Source organism: Zerene cesonia, chromosome 2 (assembly GCF_012273895.1).
Source record: "Zerene cesonia ecotype Mississippi chromosome 2, Zerene_cesonia_1.1, whole genome shotgun sequence".
Taxonomy (NCBI): Eukaryota; Metazoa; Arthropoda; class Insecta; order Lepidoptera; family Pieridae; genus Zerene; species Zerene cesonia.
The window spans coordinates 4,290,512-4,306,347 of NC_052103.1; the positions used below are offsets into that span (position 1 = coordinate 4,290,512).

General features: G+C 34.5%; 2 protein-coding genes across 2 annotated transcripts; one reads left to right on the forward strand and one right to left on the reverse strand.

The window, feature by feature from the left end:
* The first annotated feature begins 435 nt into the window (after positions 1 to 435).
* On the forward strand, positions 436 to 1,751 carry LOC119834937 (cytochrome b-c1 complex subunit 6, mitochondrial). Its single transcript, XM_038359490.1, has 3 exons — positions 436 to 546; positions 661 to 752; positions 1,433 to 1,751. Exons 2-3 carry the CDS (start codon positions 666 to 668, stop codon positions 1,604 to 1,606), a joined length of 261 nt encoding a protein of 86 aa, XP_038215418.1. The 5' UTR covers positions 436 to 546; positions 661 to 665; the 3' UTR covers positions 1,607 to 1,751.
* Positions 1,752 to 2,590: 839 nt separating this feature from the next.
* Positions 2,591 to 13,455, reverse strand: LOC119834531 (rabankyrin-5). The gene is made up of 16 exons (XM_038358924.1): positions 13,235 to 13,455; positions 11,446 to 11,589; positions 10,995 to 11,364; positions 10,604 to 10,788; positions 10,024 to 10,211; positions 9,682 to 9,835; positions 9,012 to 9,174; positions 8,382 to 8,458; positions 7,588 to 7,756; positions 6,591 to 6,827; positions 6,228 to 6,445; positions 5,629 to 5,837; positions 4,861 to 4,973; positions 4,511 to 4,633; positions 4,060 to 4,184; positions 2,591 to 3,546 (listed from the first exon to the last, which is right to left on the reverse strand). The coding sequence occupies exons 1-16, from the start codon at positions 13,438 to 13,440 to the stop codon at positions 3,417 to 3,419; spliced, it is 2,811 nt and encodes a 936-aa protein (XP_038214852.1). The 5' UTR covers positions 13,441 to 13,455; the 3' UTR covers positions 2,591 to 3,416.
* Positions 13,456 to 15,836: the final 2,381 nt, after the last annotated feature.

Sequence of the window (15,836 nt, forward strand, 5' to 3'; positions counted from 1 at the left end):
ATCTCATACTTTATTTGTACAAATTATTCGAGTTTGCATACAAATATTTGTAGTATAAAATTTAAGAAACATTTAGATTGGAATTATCTTTTCATTTAAAATTTTAGAACGTTTACAGTTCCGTAATGTTGTTGGAATTGATACAAGTATTTACATACTAAAAAATATTTCTTTATAAGCCCATGTTAATGCCTCTTTTGTTTATTTAATATATTTTATTTTAATTGTATTAGCTAATTATTACTTTACATTTTCATAAATCAATTTATAATTTATTGTTTTACATTCAATTTTATTATTATGTAAACTTTATAGTTTTATTAAATAAATATGTTTGCATATTGATAATTATTATTTTCACTTAAATTATAAGTTTTTTTTTTATTATTTAACTCAATATATATTTAAAATAAATTTTCCTATCAAAGTTTCAAGCTTCAAAATCGCACTTTGCAAGTGGCAACTCAGATTAGCAGATATCAGATTCAGAAATCAGAATTTTGCATTTGATAATTTTGGTGTAGAGGTGTTGCGTCACCGATTTTGGTAAATTATAATAATATTACGTGATAAAAATTGTATTACCTAAACGTCTTTAGTTTTTAAACTTTGTTAGTTTATTGTCTCATAGTTTTCAAGCAAGTTATTCCGTGGTTTCAGGAAAAATGGCTGAAAAAATTATTCCCGTGGTAAGAGCCGATGAAGAAGAAGCCGAGGAAGAAGAAATGGTTGACCCACAACAACAATTACGGGTAATTTACATTAATTAATATTATTTGTATTGTTGTTGGAAATTACTGACCTTTAAGACATAACCTTTAAGACGTGCATAGTTCATCAGAACTTATTTGTCCGTTCTCAATATATTCATTTTTTACATTCAAACTATATGCAAGGAACTTTACAAGAAAATTTATTAATAATAACAAGTCTTAAATACCAGCTACATATTTGTACTTGACTTGATGTTATACATGTTACACTGTCATTTTGAAGTAAATTGTACCTATGTCAATTTATATCTCATTGATCTTTGCTTTTATAGATAGACACCTTCAAGAAGAGTTTAAAAAGAAGCCCTAAATGTTAACGCCATTATTTATATGGTATTATAAATCCTGTTAATTAATTGTAGTATAATATGTATCTTAGTCGAAACTCCTAACTAGCTGTAATCATAAATTATTTTTATTCATGATGGCATATTTTCAGTATTATTGTTATATTGGATTTAAATTGGATTTCATAGCTTTATTAGTTTACAAAATTAGTACACATTTTCTTCACTATTTGTTTAGACTATGTTATATGTTCACGTCTTAAATTAAAATTAAAGTTAGTGAATCATGAGAAAATATGAAATAAATTTGTTAAACAATCTCAATTTCAATATATTTTTCTATATTTTTTATTTGTCTGTCCGTCTTTATAGGATCAGTGTGCTGAAAAACCCGAATTGCAAAATTTGTGGTCGAAATACCAAGAATGCAACGACAGAGTGAATTCCCGCTCAAACACCTCTGAGACCTGTGAAGAAGAACTCATTGATTATGTACAGGTTCTCGACAAATGCGTCAACAAAGACCTTTTCAAAAGGCTAAAGTAAACTGCCAATTGTTGCCCACTGTTATTTGTCTAACCGTTATGTACACCACATATGTTCTAGTAATATCACAGTTGGGTTGTAGATTCATTTAGTTAATTAATTTATCTGTATGACGTTTCGTGGAGATTTATTGTAAATAAATAATCAAAGTTAAATTTTTTCAACTTTTATTATTATATTTAATAAACCAGTATAGCATAGACATACTCATTTATAGAAAATTCTATGAAAATAAAGGAATATTTGTTTAATGGCCTGGCTCACAACACACAAGCTCTATTTTGACTGTCCAGTCATGACAACAAAAACCAATCATTGTGTAGTAGCTACAGTTGACCTTAAGGTTGTGCCAATAGAATTATGCAATCCTTTTGTGTATGTATTTTGAGGGCTAGTCCTGCACTTCATCACTACATGACATACCTATAAGTGTTTCCCTGTATGCTATATATAGTATGTTGTTTATTAGGAGACATATTTTGTGTTTAACTCTGTACAAATATATATAATTGTCTAAATTTATTTCAAGAGTTTTTAAGTTTTGATAATTACGCGCTTTACCAGTTACGTAAAAACTGGTTTACAGGCATAGTCGAAATAAAGACGGTGCGTGTACCTCTATAGCCAGTGATGTTAAATTGAATAAGCTTAAATACAAAGCGTCATTACGCTTTATTAATTTAAATGCAGAGTGACATCTGTTATTATAGGTAGTATATTACTATTCTTTATATATACATATTATACTAGCTGCGCCCCGCGTCTTCACCCGCGTAAGTTCCGTATCCCATAGGAATATTGGGATAAAAATGCCTATATGTTATTCCAGATGTCCAGCTGTCTACGTACCATATTTCATTGCAATCGGTTCAGTAGTTTTTGCGTGAAAGAGCAACAAACACACACACACATCCTTACTAACTTTCGCATTTATAATATTAGTAGGATTTGCCAAGGTCGCATTAGAGCAAAACAAACTTCATTTGTTTAAATAAATTTATTTTAGCAAATAAATCATTGCGTAAATAGAAAATGTAATTCATAGCCTGACTATTTTCACACATCTTACTAAAATGGTGCAATTACACATATAAATATTTTTAAAATAATACCGATGGATTGGAATGTACTTATATCAAATGCAATTTCCAAAACGATCGTGATTAACATCATCATGATAAAGTAAAAAAATATATAAAATTTTTGAAACATTAAACACATTTAATAAATTTGAAATGGGATAAACTTTTTTTAACATAAATAATTATACATAATTAAGATCATTTATAAAATCGATAAGTGTCGATATAATAAAAAGCACACCACACCTTTGGTACTATCGTTAAGGTGAAGCGAGGCACCAAGTCTACAATCTACTGCAATAATAAAATTGGACTGTCTAGAGAAAGCGCTTAATAACGACATTTATAACAAAAGAGGCATTACGAACATTGCTTGGTTTAAGGTCACTTGACATATTGCAATAAAATAGCATTCAGAATATAAATTAGTATCACTTACAGGCACTAACTCTATAGCGCATTCACTAATTACACAGTATATATCAATCTATCTAATTTTACTTCAATATTTTCCCAAACAGGTCATAATTGTCGTCACTAAGCTGACAATATTTCTAGTGACAAGAAAAAAATCTTTCGAAACAAAACAATATCGCTTAACGATATCAAGAATAAGATACTTAACGTACTAATTACAAGTCAGTATTTAAAATGTATAAACGCGTTTAACGTATAAAAGCCTTCCCTAATTTAATTCCTATCAAACGTATCACTTATTCCCGTACAAACTAACTGGCGCCAACTTGGAGCACGTTGAAGCAAATTTCGCAAACCCGTTGGGGCTTGTTCATCCCGAACTTCAGAATTGGGATGTCTTGGCTGGAGCATTTGTTGCACAACATGCGGCCGCAGTGTCGACTGAGGACAGGAAAAATATCACATAGCTAGTATATAACAGTTATTTGAATATACATTAAGTGAAGATAAAAAATAAATCAAAAATGGAGGTTCTCGAATCGATATTTTTTATATATACCATTCAAAACTTTCGAGCGTGTCGCGCCGTGCTCTTTACGTAATTATTATTTAATTTTCTCGTTTAGCGTCGAACCAAAAGTACATTGGTATATTTGCATTTGTTTTAGAACTTGGTTATTAAAGCTAAAAACAAAATGTTTATCAATTGCGTTTCAGTTTTTTTTTAATATTTTTTTTTTGTTTTTTTTTTTTAGTTTATTTATAAATTACACTTTCACACTAGTCACCCTTTTTATAAACTGAGTATTTGCTATTCAGTTAATTTGTTATCTTTAATTTGTTGGATTTGTCTCTTGCACGAAAACCTTTTTGAAACCTTATTGAATGTGTGCAGTTGCGATTAGTCTCAATAGCAAAACCTTTATTTATTTAAAGAAACTGCATGACAAATACCAATGATGTTTCCTCATTGTAAGTGTGAACTTGGTGCCGCACTCCTGGCACAAGTCGCTCTCGGCCCACGGCGCCTCCGCGGGAAGCGCGTCCAGTAGCCGGTGGAGTAGTTGCCTCGTTGCTACCTGAATGAGAATAACTAATGTAGTATATTCATGCTACTGATTTTTCTTTAAATCCAATGTGGTATTTTTGCTTAAATTATAATTTTAGAAATTTGTGGTACTTCAGAATAAGTTGCATAAAACTTATTCCTAAAATCCTCTCATTAATTTTATGTGTAAACTTATGACGCTCAATACCAAAATGTAAATAAAAAAAGCAAATTTTTGGTATGAAACAACGTATCTACATACCACAAAAAACCAGTACAGATTGTGATACATACCAGACAAGTATGTGTATGTGTTAATTTGATGCATATTAAGTTTAAAAACATGCAAATAAATACCTGATAGTTAAATATAGAAACTCCTTCCTTGTTCTCGTGTGCGAGACAAGCTCCCGCCTTCACCAGCACGCGGCACATCGCTGCTTGACCGTTCATATACGCCAAGAGAAGTGGAGTGTTACCCTAAAGAAAAAAATTCAGGGTATAGTTACAGAAAAATATAGTAGATTATGGATGGAATCTTAAGTCTAAATGACATTGAGTATAAATAAGTTGTCTATTGTTTATATTATAATCTTTAAAACTTAATATTTTGTTGGAAAAACGTGCAACGATCGATATTTGTTATACAACAGAACTAATAATATCACATACTATATATAATTTATTTATAAAAACATAATAAATACCTGTAAGTCAGTCCTGTTTATGGGGAAGTCTGGCATAAACTCTAGGAAAATTTCACATATCGTTGCGGCGTTATCTTTTTTACACCAACATAACTCGTGGAGTGGGTTACGACCTGCAAGTGTGTAGTGCAAACTAATTATTTATTAATTAATTATTTATATGGCTCAAAGGAGCTGGAATATAATGATAAGATAACTATAAATTTTCAAAAATTGTAATTATTAATGTGGCAAAAAAACTAACATTTATAATTAAAAATATGTCTGTTCAAGTTAATGGTATTATGCGAGTTTTAGTATTAGGTTTATTACGAGTTTTTGAATGAACTAGTTCTCCATTTACCACAGCCGTGTAGATTTGGAAATGACCAAAAATGCACATTATAAATTTATTTGGTTCAGTTACCTAAATTACTTTTTTTTTGTGAAAAAAAATATAGCAGTGAAATCATTGTGTTCGCATATGTGTGTACTGTATTGGAAATCACTGTACTGCACAAGTGTAGATCATGTGCGTACGGTAGGATATATCATTGCACCGCACAAGTTTAAGTCATGTGTATAACAGTGAATATGATCATACAAGTGTAAGTCAATAGGGATTATATCTTTTATACGACCCACTTACTACCGAACTAGTTGGGAACTGTGTTTTAAAGGAGAAGCCGCCGATAATACGGCTTCTCCCTTAGAACAATGTTACATTACATTTTATGTCTAAAAAATGCGTGTGGTTATATATATGTATGTACGGCAGTGAAGAGTCACCTTTGAGGTTAGTGGCGGCCGCGTCGATGTCGGAGTCGGCGAGCAGCGCGCGCGCGACGGGCGCGTGGCCCTCGCGCGCGCACACGTGCAGCGCGTTGTCGCCGGCCGCGTCCACGGCGCCCACCTCCGCGCCGCCGCTCACCAGCGCCGACACCAGCGCCGCGCCGCTGCCGCCGCCCGCGCCCGCCGCCACGTGCAGCGCCGTGCGCCTGCGCGCAACGCACACCTTCATATCACACTAGCTGCGCCCCGCGGTTTCACCCGCGTAAGTCCGCATCCCGTGGGAATATCGCGATAAAAAGTAGCCTATACGTTATTCCAGTTGTCCAGCTATCTACGTACTAAATCTCATTGCAAACGGTTCAGTAGTTTTTGCGTGAAAGAACAACAAACACACACATATCCTTACAAACTTTCGCATTTTTAAATTTATCTATCCTATAGCATACTGCGTACGATCAAACGTTTGGGCCGATATTTATAGAAATTTGTGTGCGATGCTATATGCACAGTAGGGTTTTGTTGAGAATGGAAGAGTGACGAAAAGACTTCAACGACCTGCTGTATAGAAAATGAAATCAAATGCTCGGTATTCGTACTTATGTGCATCTCTGTCGTTGGGCCGTGCTCCCGCCAATAGCAAACTTCTTAAAAGCACCTCGTTTCCTGCGGCAGCGGCTAGGTGTAAAGGTGGCGCTAGCGTCGCATCTTGTACGCGCGAATTAACATCTACCTTCACGGATAGTAAAAACATCAAGCTCTCCATATCACACTTTTGTATTGCCACGTGTAGGAAATTTCTTCCCTTTTTGTCAACCTGTAAAATAAGAAAAATTCTTAATACACGCAAACCAAATATTAATTGTATTTGAAATATAATATTTTTTTCAATTCTTTTTGTTACAAAGCTACCCCTATACTAATGCCCGAGTACTATGAACACAACACGTGATATAAAATACCTGTTCAGCAGCCGAAGGGTTCTTTTCCAATATGGCTTGAGCTGCCTTATTGTTTCTCGCAGTGAGGGCCGCCGCGAACGGAGTCACCCCTTTGTTATCCCGTGCCGAGAGATCAACACCCGGTTGTGAGAGAAGCAGCGATATTATAGTTGCATGTTGATTCTCTATTGCGATGTGTAGAGGTGTTTTTCCTTCAGCGTCTTTGGAGTTTATGTTCGCGCCGTGCTCGAGAAGCGTCTAGAACGTTATGTTAAGTTAGATTTTGTAACTTCAATGAGTAAGAGTGAGATAGCATAGATCTGTAATAAACAAAAATAAAGGATCAATATGTATCAACGCAAAGAAGCCCAAGAGTATCACCAAGAGGTATTTACTACTTGGCTGTCCATTTTTACACGCTTTTTATTAGCTTCACCTGTATGTTTGTTTGTTTGTATGTTTGTTTGTTTGTAACTGACTTCTTTGGGCGCGATTTTGACCCACTTTAAACGGCCAGATTTCGTTCAAACTTTGTAGATTTATTGAGGACCGATGACAATACACTAATTTGATAAAATTATTCCAGTTTTCAATTTGCAAAATATGATTTTTGTTAAAGCGTGTTTTATAGTTTTTTTAAACTATTATATTTTAATAATTCACAAACGAAAACGGTGCGCCTCACCCGTCAGCTCACTTAAAATCTGCCACTTATTATGTTGAAATGTGAAATAAAATATCTAATAGAAATGTCATTAATCTCAATTTTCGTATGATTTTGCTAAAATAATCATGCAGCATTGCAAATTTGTCAGATGCAGAGTTAAAAAATGTGTGTGGTTATATATACAGTAAATCAGGGTAATTGGTAAAACAATTCTCAAGAAACTTTAAACTATGTTAAAAAACTTAAAATTCATAAGATTAAAGTTATCCTACACGCTGTGCAATTACAGAAAAAAATAATTAGGACATTTTTTCCAATGACCCCGATGGCACCCTACCGCCCAGCCGTCACCTGTATGACATCAGTGAGCCCCCAAGTGCAGCACAGGTGCAGCGGCGTGTGGCGGTCGGCGGCGGCGTCGGCGCCCTCGCCCGCGGCGCCCGGGCGCCGCGCCGACTCCACGTCGCACCCGGAGCGGATCAGGAACGTCGCTAGCGACTCCTTGTTCTCGTCTATCGCCCTGGTTTCAGCCGAATATAATAATCTTATATATAAAATTCCCGTGTCCCCAAATGTTAGTTAGCGAACGCCTCCGAAACGGCTGGATCGATTTCTATAAAATTTTGTGTGCATATTGCGTATGTCTGAGAATTGGCCAACATCTATTTTTCATACCCCTAAATGATAAGAGTAAGGCAGAACAGCGTTTGCCGGGTTATAATATATACCTAATTGGCAACACTGCTAAATAGGTCTTCCAGGTCAGATAAAACCACTACATAGCATGAAAAAAAGTAGCTTTCTCTGTCTGTCCCTATGTCCCTATGTATGCTTAAATCTTTAAAACTATGCAACGGATTTATGATGGGGTTTTTTATAGTGAGAATGATTCAAGAGGAAGGTTTATATGTATAATAACATCTATTTAAGCTACTCCGAATTTAACGCATGCGAAGTGACGTTGCTAATCGTGATAAATTAGGTACCGTAAATCAATGCACGTAAAATAAAGAGCAGTGCGGTTAAATGCATTAATATGACAAAACTGAACAACGGAACTTCAACAAGTAATATAATCAATCTGAATACATATTTTTATTTATTTTCAGAATATATTTCAGTTAGGATGAAGTTATTTAACTTACTTATGTAGTAACGTTTGTAAACAGCCATCGGGTCCCGGTCCCCAACAGTCAGCATCAGCCCCATTCCTGACTAAAATCTGAAAAATTTGGGCAAAAAAACATGATTTTTTTACTTAAAAGTGCACACGCCATAATCAATTTTTTCACGATATAATTGATTTTAATTATTTTACTGTTGACGATAATGGGTAATTATTATTCTACAAGTGCGATAGAAAGTAAAAATTTCTGTTCGATAAATCACTTGATTGTTTATAAGGCGAGTAGAGCATCATTTAGTACGCTTCGTTTTATTAAACATCCAGTTTAATTACGACATACGACCTTTAGTTCCTCGAAAAAAACATTATTCGCTTCTACAATTTTTACTATGTGCTTTGACTATCTGGACGAAATCACTTTATATCAAATGAACGCCATGCGCCCTATCAAAACAGTTGTATTTTTATTGAACAGTAACAATAAAAAGACATCGATTAAAATTTATGGTAAGATTATGAGATATAATTCAAACAAAACTCGGAAGACCGCAATAAGCATAACAACACAATTTCAAAAAGCTCACATTATTACATTATACAATTTTAACATTAACAAAATTGTAATAATGTTGAAAAGAAGCCCACATACACTAGCCACTTCCTCCTGTCCCGAATCCAGCGCAGCCCATAAAGGTGGGACGCCGTTCGCGTCCAGCTTGCTCATGTCCACGCCGCGGACGCACAGCGCCTCCACAACCAAACCCAGGCGGCAATGTATGGCGAGCTGGAGAGGCGTCTCGCCTGCGTCCGTCCTGGAGACACGACGACACAACGGATTTATTACTCCGAGATTGTTGAATAATAGGAAAAATTTGTTATTAACGAACGGGGAAATTAGCAGTGCAATAAGGCAAAAATGGTCATTTCCGATTAGGATGTAATATACAAATATGTTATGATTATATTATAATTAATAATCAACTAAGACAATTTTAATATTACGTGTTTGGTCTAACTTCGTCATTTGCGTAACGCACCCAAAAGCACCGTATGTAGGTAAAATTAGTGATATTATAACTTGCTCGAGTGCGTTCAAGTTGATGCGTTTATTAGATAACAAAACATATGTTATAATCGTCGATCAAGGTGATTATGGAAGTATGTATTATGGAGAATAATCAGCAGTGCCGATAAAAAATCTTGAAATTAAGATTAATTTTTATTGGCTTTGAATGAGGTTTATGTTATTCATTAAATATAAGTTCCTCCTAAATATTCCCCTATAAAAAGAACTATAGTCATTAATCAATATAACTCACAATATATTCATATCAGCGCCATGGTCCAGTAAATATATGGCGGTTCTAGAATCTTCTTCGATGATGGCTTGATGCAGTAGAGTGAAACCCTTTCCGTTGCGCACGTTAGGATCCGCACCACCGTCTATTAATGGTGCCACTAACTGCTTGTGACCTAGTTAATTAAACGAATATGTAACCTTTTTATTAATTCTAAAAATCTTAAACATTTCTACTTGAGATCGTTATAAATATAGGCTGTGTATAAAGACTCATTAATCATAAATCAGTTGAAAATGAAAAAATCTTAAGATATTACACCCTAAAACATATTTAATATCAAAAGCGCAAAAATCTCCTTACCTTCTGTAAGAGCTAAACTGAGAGGCGTATCTCCTTCCGAATTCTTCAAATTGAGGTTAGGCACGAGACTAACATTGGATCTATCATTCGCGGGCAAGTCTCCCTTTTCGATGTTTTTCTTGTGTTCTATAATAGCTAATACGCATCCTTCGTGATTATTCAGTACTGCCAAGTGTAACGGCGTCTGTCTGAAATAAAAGTTTAAGGTATTCTTCTTAAAGTTGTGCGCAAGCAAGATAGTGAAAACATTTCCTATTTCCTGGTGGTATATATGAAAGCGATGTATCATAGATATACAAGAAGAACATACCTTATATTATTACTAGCTGCGCCCCGCGGTTTCACCCGCGTAAGTCCGTATCCCGTGGGAATATCGGGATAAAAAGTTGCCTAATGTTATTCCAGTTGTCCAGCTTTCTTTGTACCAAATTTCATTGCAATCGGTTCAGTAGTTGTTGGGTGAAAGAGCAACAAACACACAAACACAACCTTACAAACTTTTGCATTTTCAATATTAGTAGGATAGTAGGATTAGGAAGTAGGATTGTAGGATTCTGAAAATTAGAAAATTAAAAAATACCTATAAACAGTGTCTTCGTGTTCACCATAAGCAGTCTGCAGGTTAGGTCTTGCACCATGTTCCAAAAGTGTTGCTGTCAGTTTAGTTAGGCCGCTGGCGCACGACGCATGCAGCGCCGTTAGTCCCGCCTCGTTCGTGTGATTTAAGTCACCATTGAGGTTGGACGCTAAGAAAACTGCCGATTCCTGATAAATAACAACTCATTCACACACAAGTCTTTTGCAATATCGCTTTGTATTTAATTTCATTTGAATGAATGGATATATATGGATTACGGAAAGCGTGTAAAATCATGATTAACCTTCAATTTGTTTATTAAGTTTTAATCATACTATTTGATATATAATTTATACCTATTACGCTAGGTGAAAAGGGTCACACAGGTCTTTACCTCAAACCATCCTTGAGCCAAAATATGAAGTAAACTGTCCCCAGAACCGGAATAGAGCGGATTTGGTTGACATCCTTTTTCTAACAATTTGGCAGCGAAACCTCTCTCAATTATACTCTCAGTCTTCCCCTCAACAGGGTCTTCACTGAACGCATTCTTATTCGTGACCGGTGTATCGAAGGGATTCGATCCATTCATGACTAAAGTCTCGCTTGAAGATATTGACGCTCGCCTATCGTCTACAAGCGCGTAGTACAACGGTGGATGCTCATCTGATGTTGTTCTCAAATTGGTATCTAAATTAGATTGTTTTAGAAGGAGATCGAATATCTTTTGATTCCTAGCTATAACTGCTTGATGAAGAGGTGTGCTGGAAAAAGAAAGTAAAAGTTATTGAAACGATCAATGGTTATGATTTAAATACAAATTTCAGTGGAGAGATAATACATACTATCCTTTCCTATTCTGTCTGTTTATATCGGTTCCTTTTTGCACCATAATTTCTGCAATTTCTACCATTTGTTCCATTGTTTCCGGATCGCATGAACTTGCCGTAAGGCCGGCTATAAGATGTAAAACTGTGTCACCCTCTTCTCTGCAATAACACAAAACATTAGATCTAAATTAGTCAAAAAACCTACGTATTATTATTAAGTTATTATCAAACGAACATAGGCAACTAATTACATATTCTTTACTTTGAATATTTAAAAGCAAGTCAAATAGAATACAAATAACACAGTAATATTTAGTTACTATCAGCGCTAATTTAATGCATTAACGTTAAGTTTATGCAATGTCGTATTCTTGTATAATGAGAGTCCAGAATCAACAATTTCATAATAATCTTTTATTTTTATTACGAAACCATTGTTCGCACAAGAAATGTGGGTTACGTCAATAAAATTTTACGATTATCACTATTAATTACCCAGTGTTAAGTAAAATAAATATTTTTATTCGCTTTATATGTCATATACGAGTATATTTCTATTTCAATAATGATATTGTAGACGAGAGAAACCAGGATAGCTTTCTTAACTTTGTAACTACGATATAATTAATAAAACCTATACTAATTAAATTAAATGTCATTTAATTTTCAAAAGAAAATGCACTCATTTATTATAAATGATTCGTTTTAAAAGTGAATAAAAGCAGAGCCCGTGAAGTGTGTTTTGTTTTGAAAATCATTAAGATCTTAAAATTTTATTGCACAGTTACAATTTATGTACGTCTATGATTAATGTCTCTAGAATCGACGATTTATCAAAGCATAAGCCTGCTAATAGTATTTTCTCAAAGCCCGTTGACTGCCATAAGGTAGTTAATTTGTAAAGCATTTTTAATACGTTGTGGCCCAAATTGCCGTTCAGTCATTATTATATAATATTCAAATTTGAATTAAACCTTGACCCAACGCGGAACACGTTTGCGTGTTTGGATTTATATGGTAATTCGCACTCTTAATGGGGATTCAATAAAAATAATTTATGTCGATAAATTTAACGCTGGTTTAAACGTAACTGGTTGTGGCGTAATAAATCAATAGTTTAGGCGCTGACGTTAGTTGGTACAACCTGTATTGGAGTAGGTACTCAAGTCACGCCTAGAGACGTAAGCAGTACCAATTTTGTATGACGAAATAGCGGTATGAAATACAAATATGCATAATTTTTTCCAATTAACTAGTTACTGAGCACCAGTTTATAAGCAAAGTCATACGGATTTGAATGCTTATCGGTGAATCGTGTGATTTGCCAATCGCTTTTTCCTAGTTCCTATCACATACCTACGTTTAAAACTTTGCATAAGTGATTTCAAAATATGCAAGTCTTGCCGACTTGCAATGCAAATATCAGCACGTTAATAACTTGACTCATAATTCTCAATTACTCATAAATAATTCTTCTTGAATAATTTATCTTCGAATGACTCAATTCGTTGATGGTGTTGAAGCTATTTCAGGCTGTTATACGGTTGCTTTCATTTAAATTTCGTACTTCCGAGTTCCTTAATTTATACATATACCATTTTTAAGATTGATATGGTACGAAGTAAAACAAAAGGGACGTACAGAACTATTACAACTATTCGTGCTCATGTTCAGGTTGCCTATCAAGTGAGCCTATCAACCTCAAATAGAATCGAGATGCGAAAACATTTAAGAATATTGCTACCTTATTAAGGTTACCTAGAGTGTTGTTGCCGCACCTGTTGGTCCACTGATTATAACTTACTTTGTCGTAAGATTGGGATCTGCAGAATTCTCCACCAGGAATTTAGCTGAGAAAGCGTCTCTCGCATCAATTGCCCTATGTAGCAATGTTCTTCCCCTGGGCCCTCGAGCGTCTGCATCAGCGCAGTGTTGGAGGAGCGTCGTGGCGATGGACGCACTACGACCTCGCAGCGCCAGCTCTAGGGGCAGTTCCCCTCTTGTGGACATCGCATTTACTATATCTGTTAACTGTAACAAACGCATGCATTGCAAATTTCGTTGAAATTATATTATACACGTCTATAGTAACGCCAACTAACTGCCTACCAACTAACTGCTAAAAAAAACTGACAGAATATTTCTCAGCGTTGCTTGGTAGCAGTTGCATTGTTTTCATTTTATTTCTCGTCTCGTTTGCCTAAGTTGATTTCGAAAGATGTATTGAATTTCTATATTATTTCTAAAACAAAGTAAGTAAAAATCCCATTATAGATTATTAATATTTTAATTACGACTATCTTTGGTAGTTTTTTCCTCAGATATACATTAAAGAATTAGTATACGAACGAGGAAACAGACCACTACTCCTTATTATTTATGTATAAACATTGACATTTTGCTATTAAATAAAGTACACCATATTTAGGTACCCGTCAGAAAGTTATTTTTGGTTGTTCGTGTCAAGAACTGCGTCCTTTTATGGAGACGCTTAAAGTCATGCTTTTTTACTTGCTCGTTCAGTCTGGAGAGCTTTGAGAATGAATGGAAAATGAGCACTCGAGATTTAGGTTAACAATCCCTTTTATTCGCGTCGTCTCCAAACACTAAGCTCTCGCTTGACCAAATAAGACTCTAGGCTGAAGGTAACGCGAGACTGCTAAAACATTTAAGAATGTATGCAGGTATCGCAATGTTAGCATAACTTTGACTTGAGTGTGATGTGAGTGAACGTAATATTGTTATGCATAATATATTTACAATGTATAAAGCTCTTAAGAATACAACATTTTGAAAGATTTAAAATTTCACAGACGAGACGTTCTTCACATTCAATGGTGAACTGGGTTACTCGATCCATAGTTGGTAATGTTATTTGACGATGATAAAATTATGAAAATATCTCACGTCACGCTTACTCAATTATTAAGTAACTGGAGACAATGATGCGAATGAGGTAACGGAAGCGGTTACACTGTCATTCTCAGCGTAGAGAGCTATCGAAAAAAGTCAACAGATGGAATGGACTATATGTTATCAATGCTGAGCACACAGCGCCCGTAGCGGCCATGTGCTATGTGATGAATGGTAATCGAATACTTTCACGGTTACGTAACTATATAAACAATAGACATACATCATTACATGTATTAATTATAGACTGTTATTAATTACGATGTAGTTATGAAATCGAAGAACTCACTCGTGGAATCGTACAATATGTATGCCGTCTGCCAACTTTGTAAATGCAAGCTAATAGAAATGTAAATGATATGATAAATTTATGTTCTGATACGCATTCAAACGAATAATAACCGTTAATAAATTATTTCATACATTTTTGTGATACAATTACAATAAAAGAACGTTCTGGTACACATCACTAACCTTTAAAAGTCAAAAGTATGTGCAATATGCTTCTCGGATTGAGAAGATTATATGATTATATTTGAACCTATATTGAATGATATTGTTATTTTATATAAGCATTATTATCAAACCAAATGATCATTATCACCTGGAAGATCTCAATCACTTTTATAACACAAATGGGACATGGAAACTATATTTATAATATCTTACTTCATTCCTGCATCCTCATAATACATTAACCATAAACAATATAAAGCAGCGGGAAATTATTATTGAATAAGTGTGCATAATGCATACGTGTTATTGCTCGTTTAGTTGTTGCATCAGTACAAATCCCATATGGACCCCACAGGGAGTCATTATACTGTTGGATGACGATTATCTCCCCCGGCTGGATGTAAAGCGGCAACATATTTAAAGGTAAAAATAAAAAATAAAAAATATTGTGACAGATATTCAGCGTTCTTTAAATGCAAAACTCCGCAAAATTGTTTATATCTACTGAGTAGACTCGAAAAATACATCTTTAGATAACGGCTATGTGAACTTGGCACCCGACTTAAAAAAAATTCACATTTTTTTGCTCCATTCGATAGATTTAGATATGTAGTCGTAAGTAGTGAAGATAATTTCGTAAGTAGTAGCACCAAAAAAAAATTATAAGGGTTGAAAAAAAGTCATCCCCCGAAATTGCAAAAAAACTTTTTTTCCGGTGGTTTCTTATAGAAATGGGTTTGTAGTGGATTGTAGTGAAGTTCTTTTTGTTTGTAGTAAAACAGAAATTGAAAAAAAAAAAATTATAATTTAAGAGTATTTTTCCAAACCGCTCTTCCCTACACAAAACTAATTTGGAGGAGAATGCTATTACTACAAACGTTAAAAAAGATAGATAAATGTACCTAGAGGTTTGTAGTTTAAGAATTTTCGTTTGTAGTTAGACAGAAAATAAATTAGAAAGGTAAAATCGAAAATAATCGATTTTGGAGTGATTTCCTCTTAATTACTTCCGGTAAGAGGATTTCCCGATTACTACA

Coding starts and splice junctions, on each gene's coding strand:
- LOC119834937 (XM_038359490.1), top strand. CDS start 666: ATGGCTGAAAAAATTATTCCCGTGGTAAGAGCCGATGAAGAAGAAGCC. Junction 753..1,432: donor ACCCACAACAACAATTACGG/GTAATTTACATT, acceptor CCGTCTTTATAG/GATCAGTGTGCTGAAAAACC.
- LOC119834531 (XM_038358924.1), bottom strand. CDS start 13,440: ATGTCCACAAGAGGGGAACTGCCCCTAGAGCTGGCGCTGCGAGGTCGT. Junction 10,212..10,603: donor CACGAAGACACTGTTTATAG/GTATTTTTTAAT, acceptor CTTTTATTTCAG/ACAGACGCCGTTACACTTGG. Junction 5,838..6,227: donor AACGACAGAGATGCACATAA/GTACGAATACCG, acceptor CGTTGCGCGCAG/GCGCACGGCGCTGCACGTGG.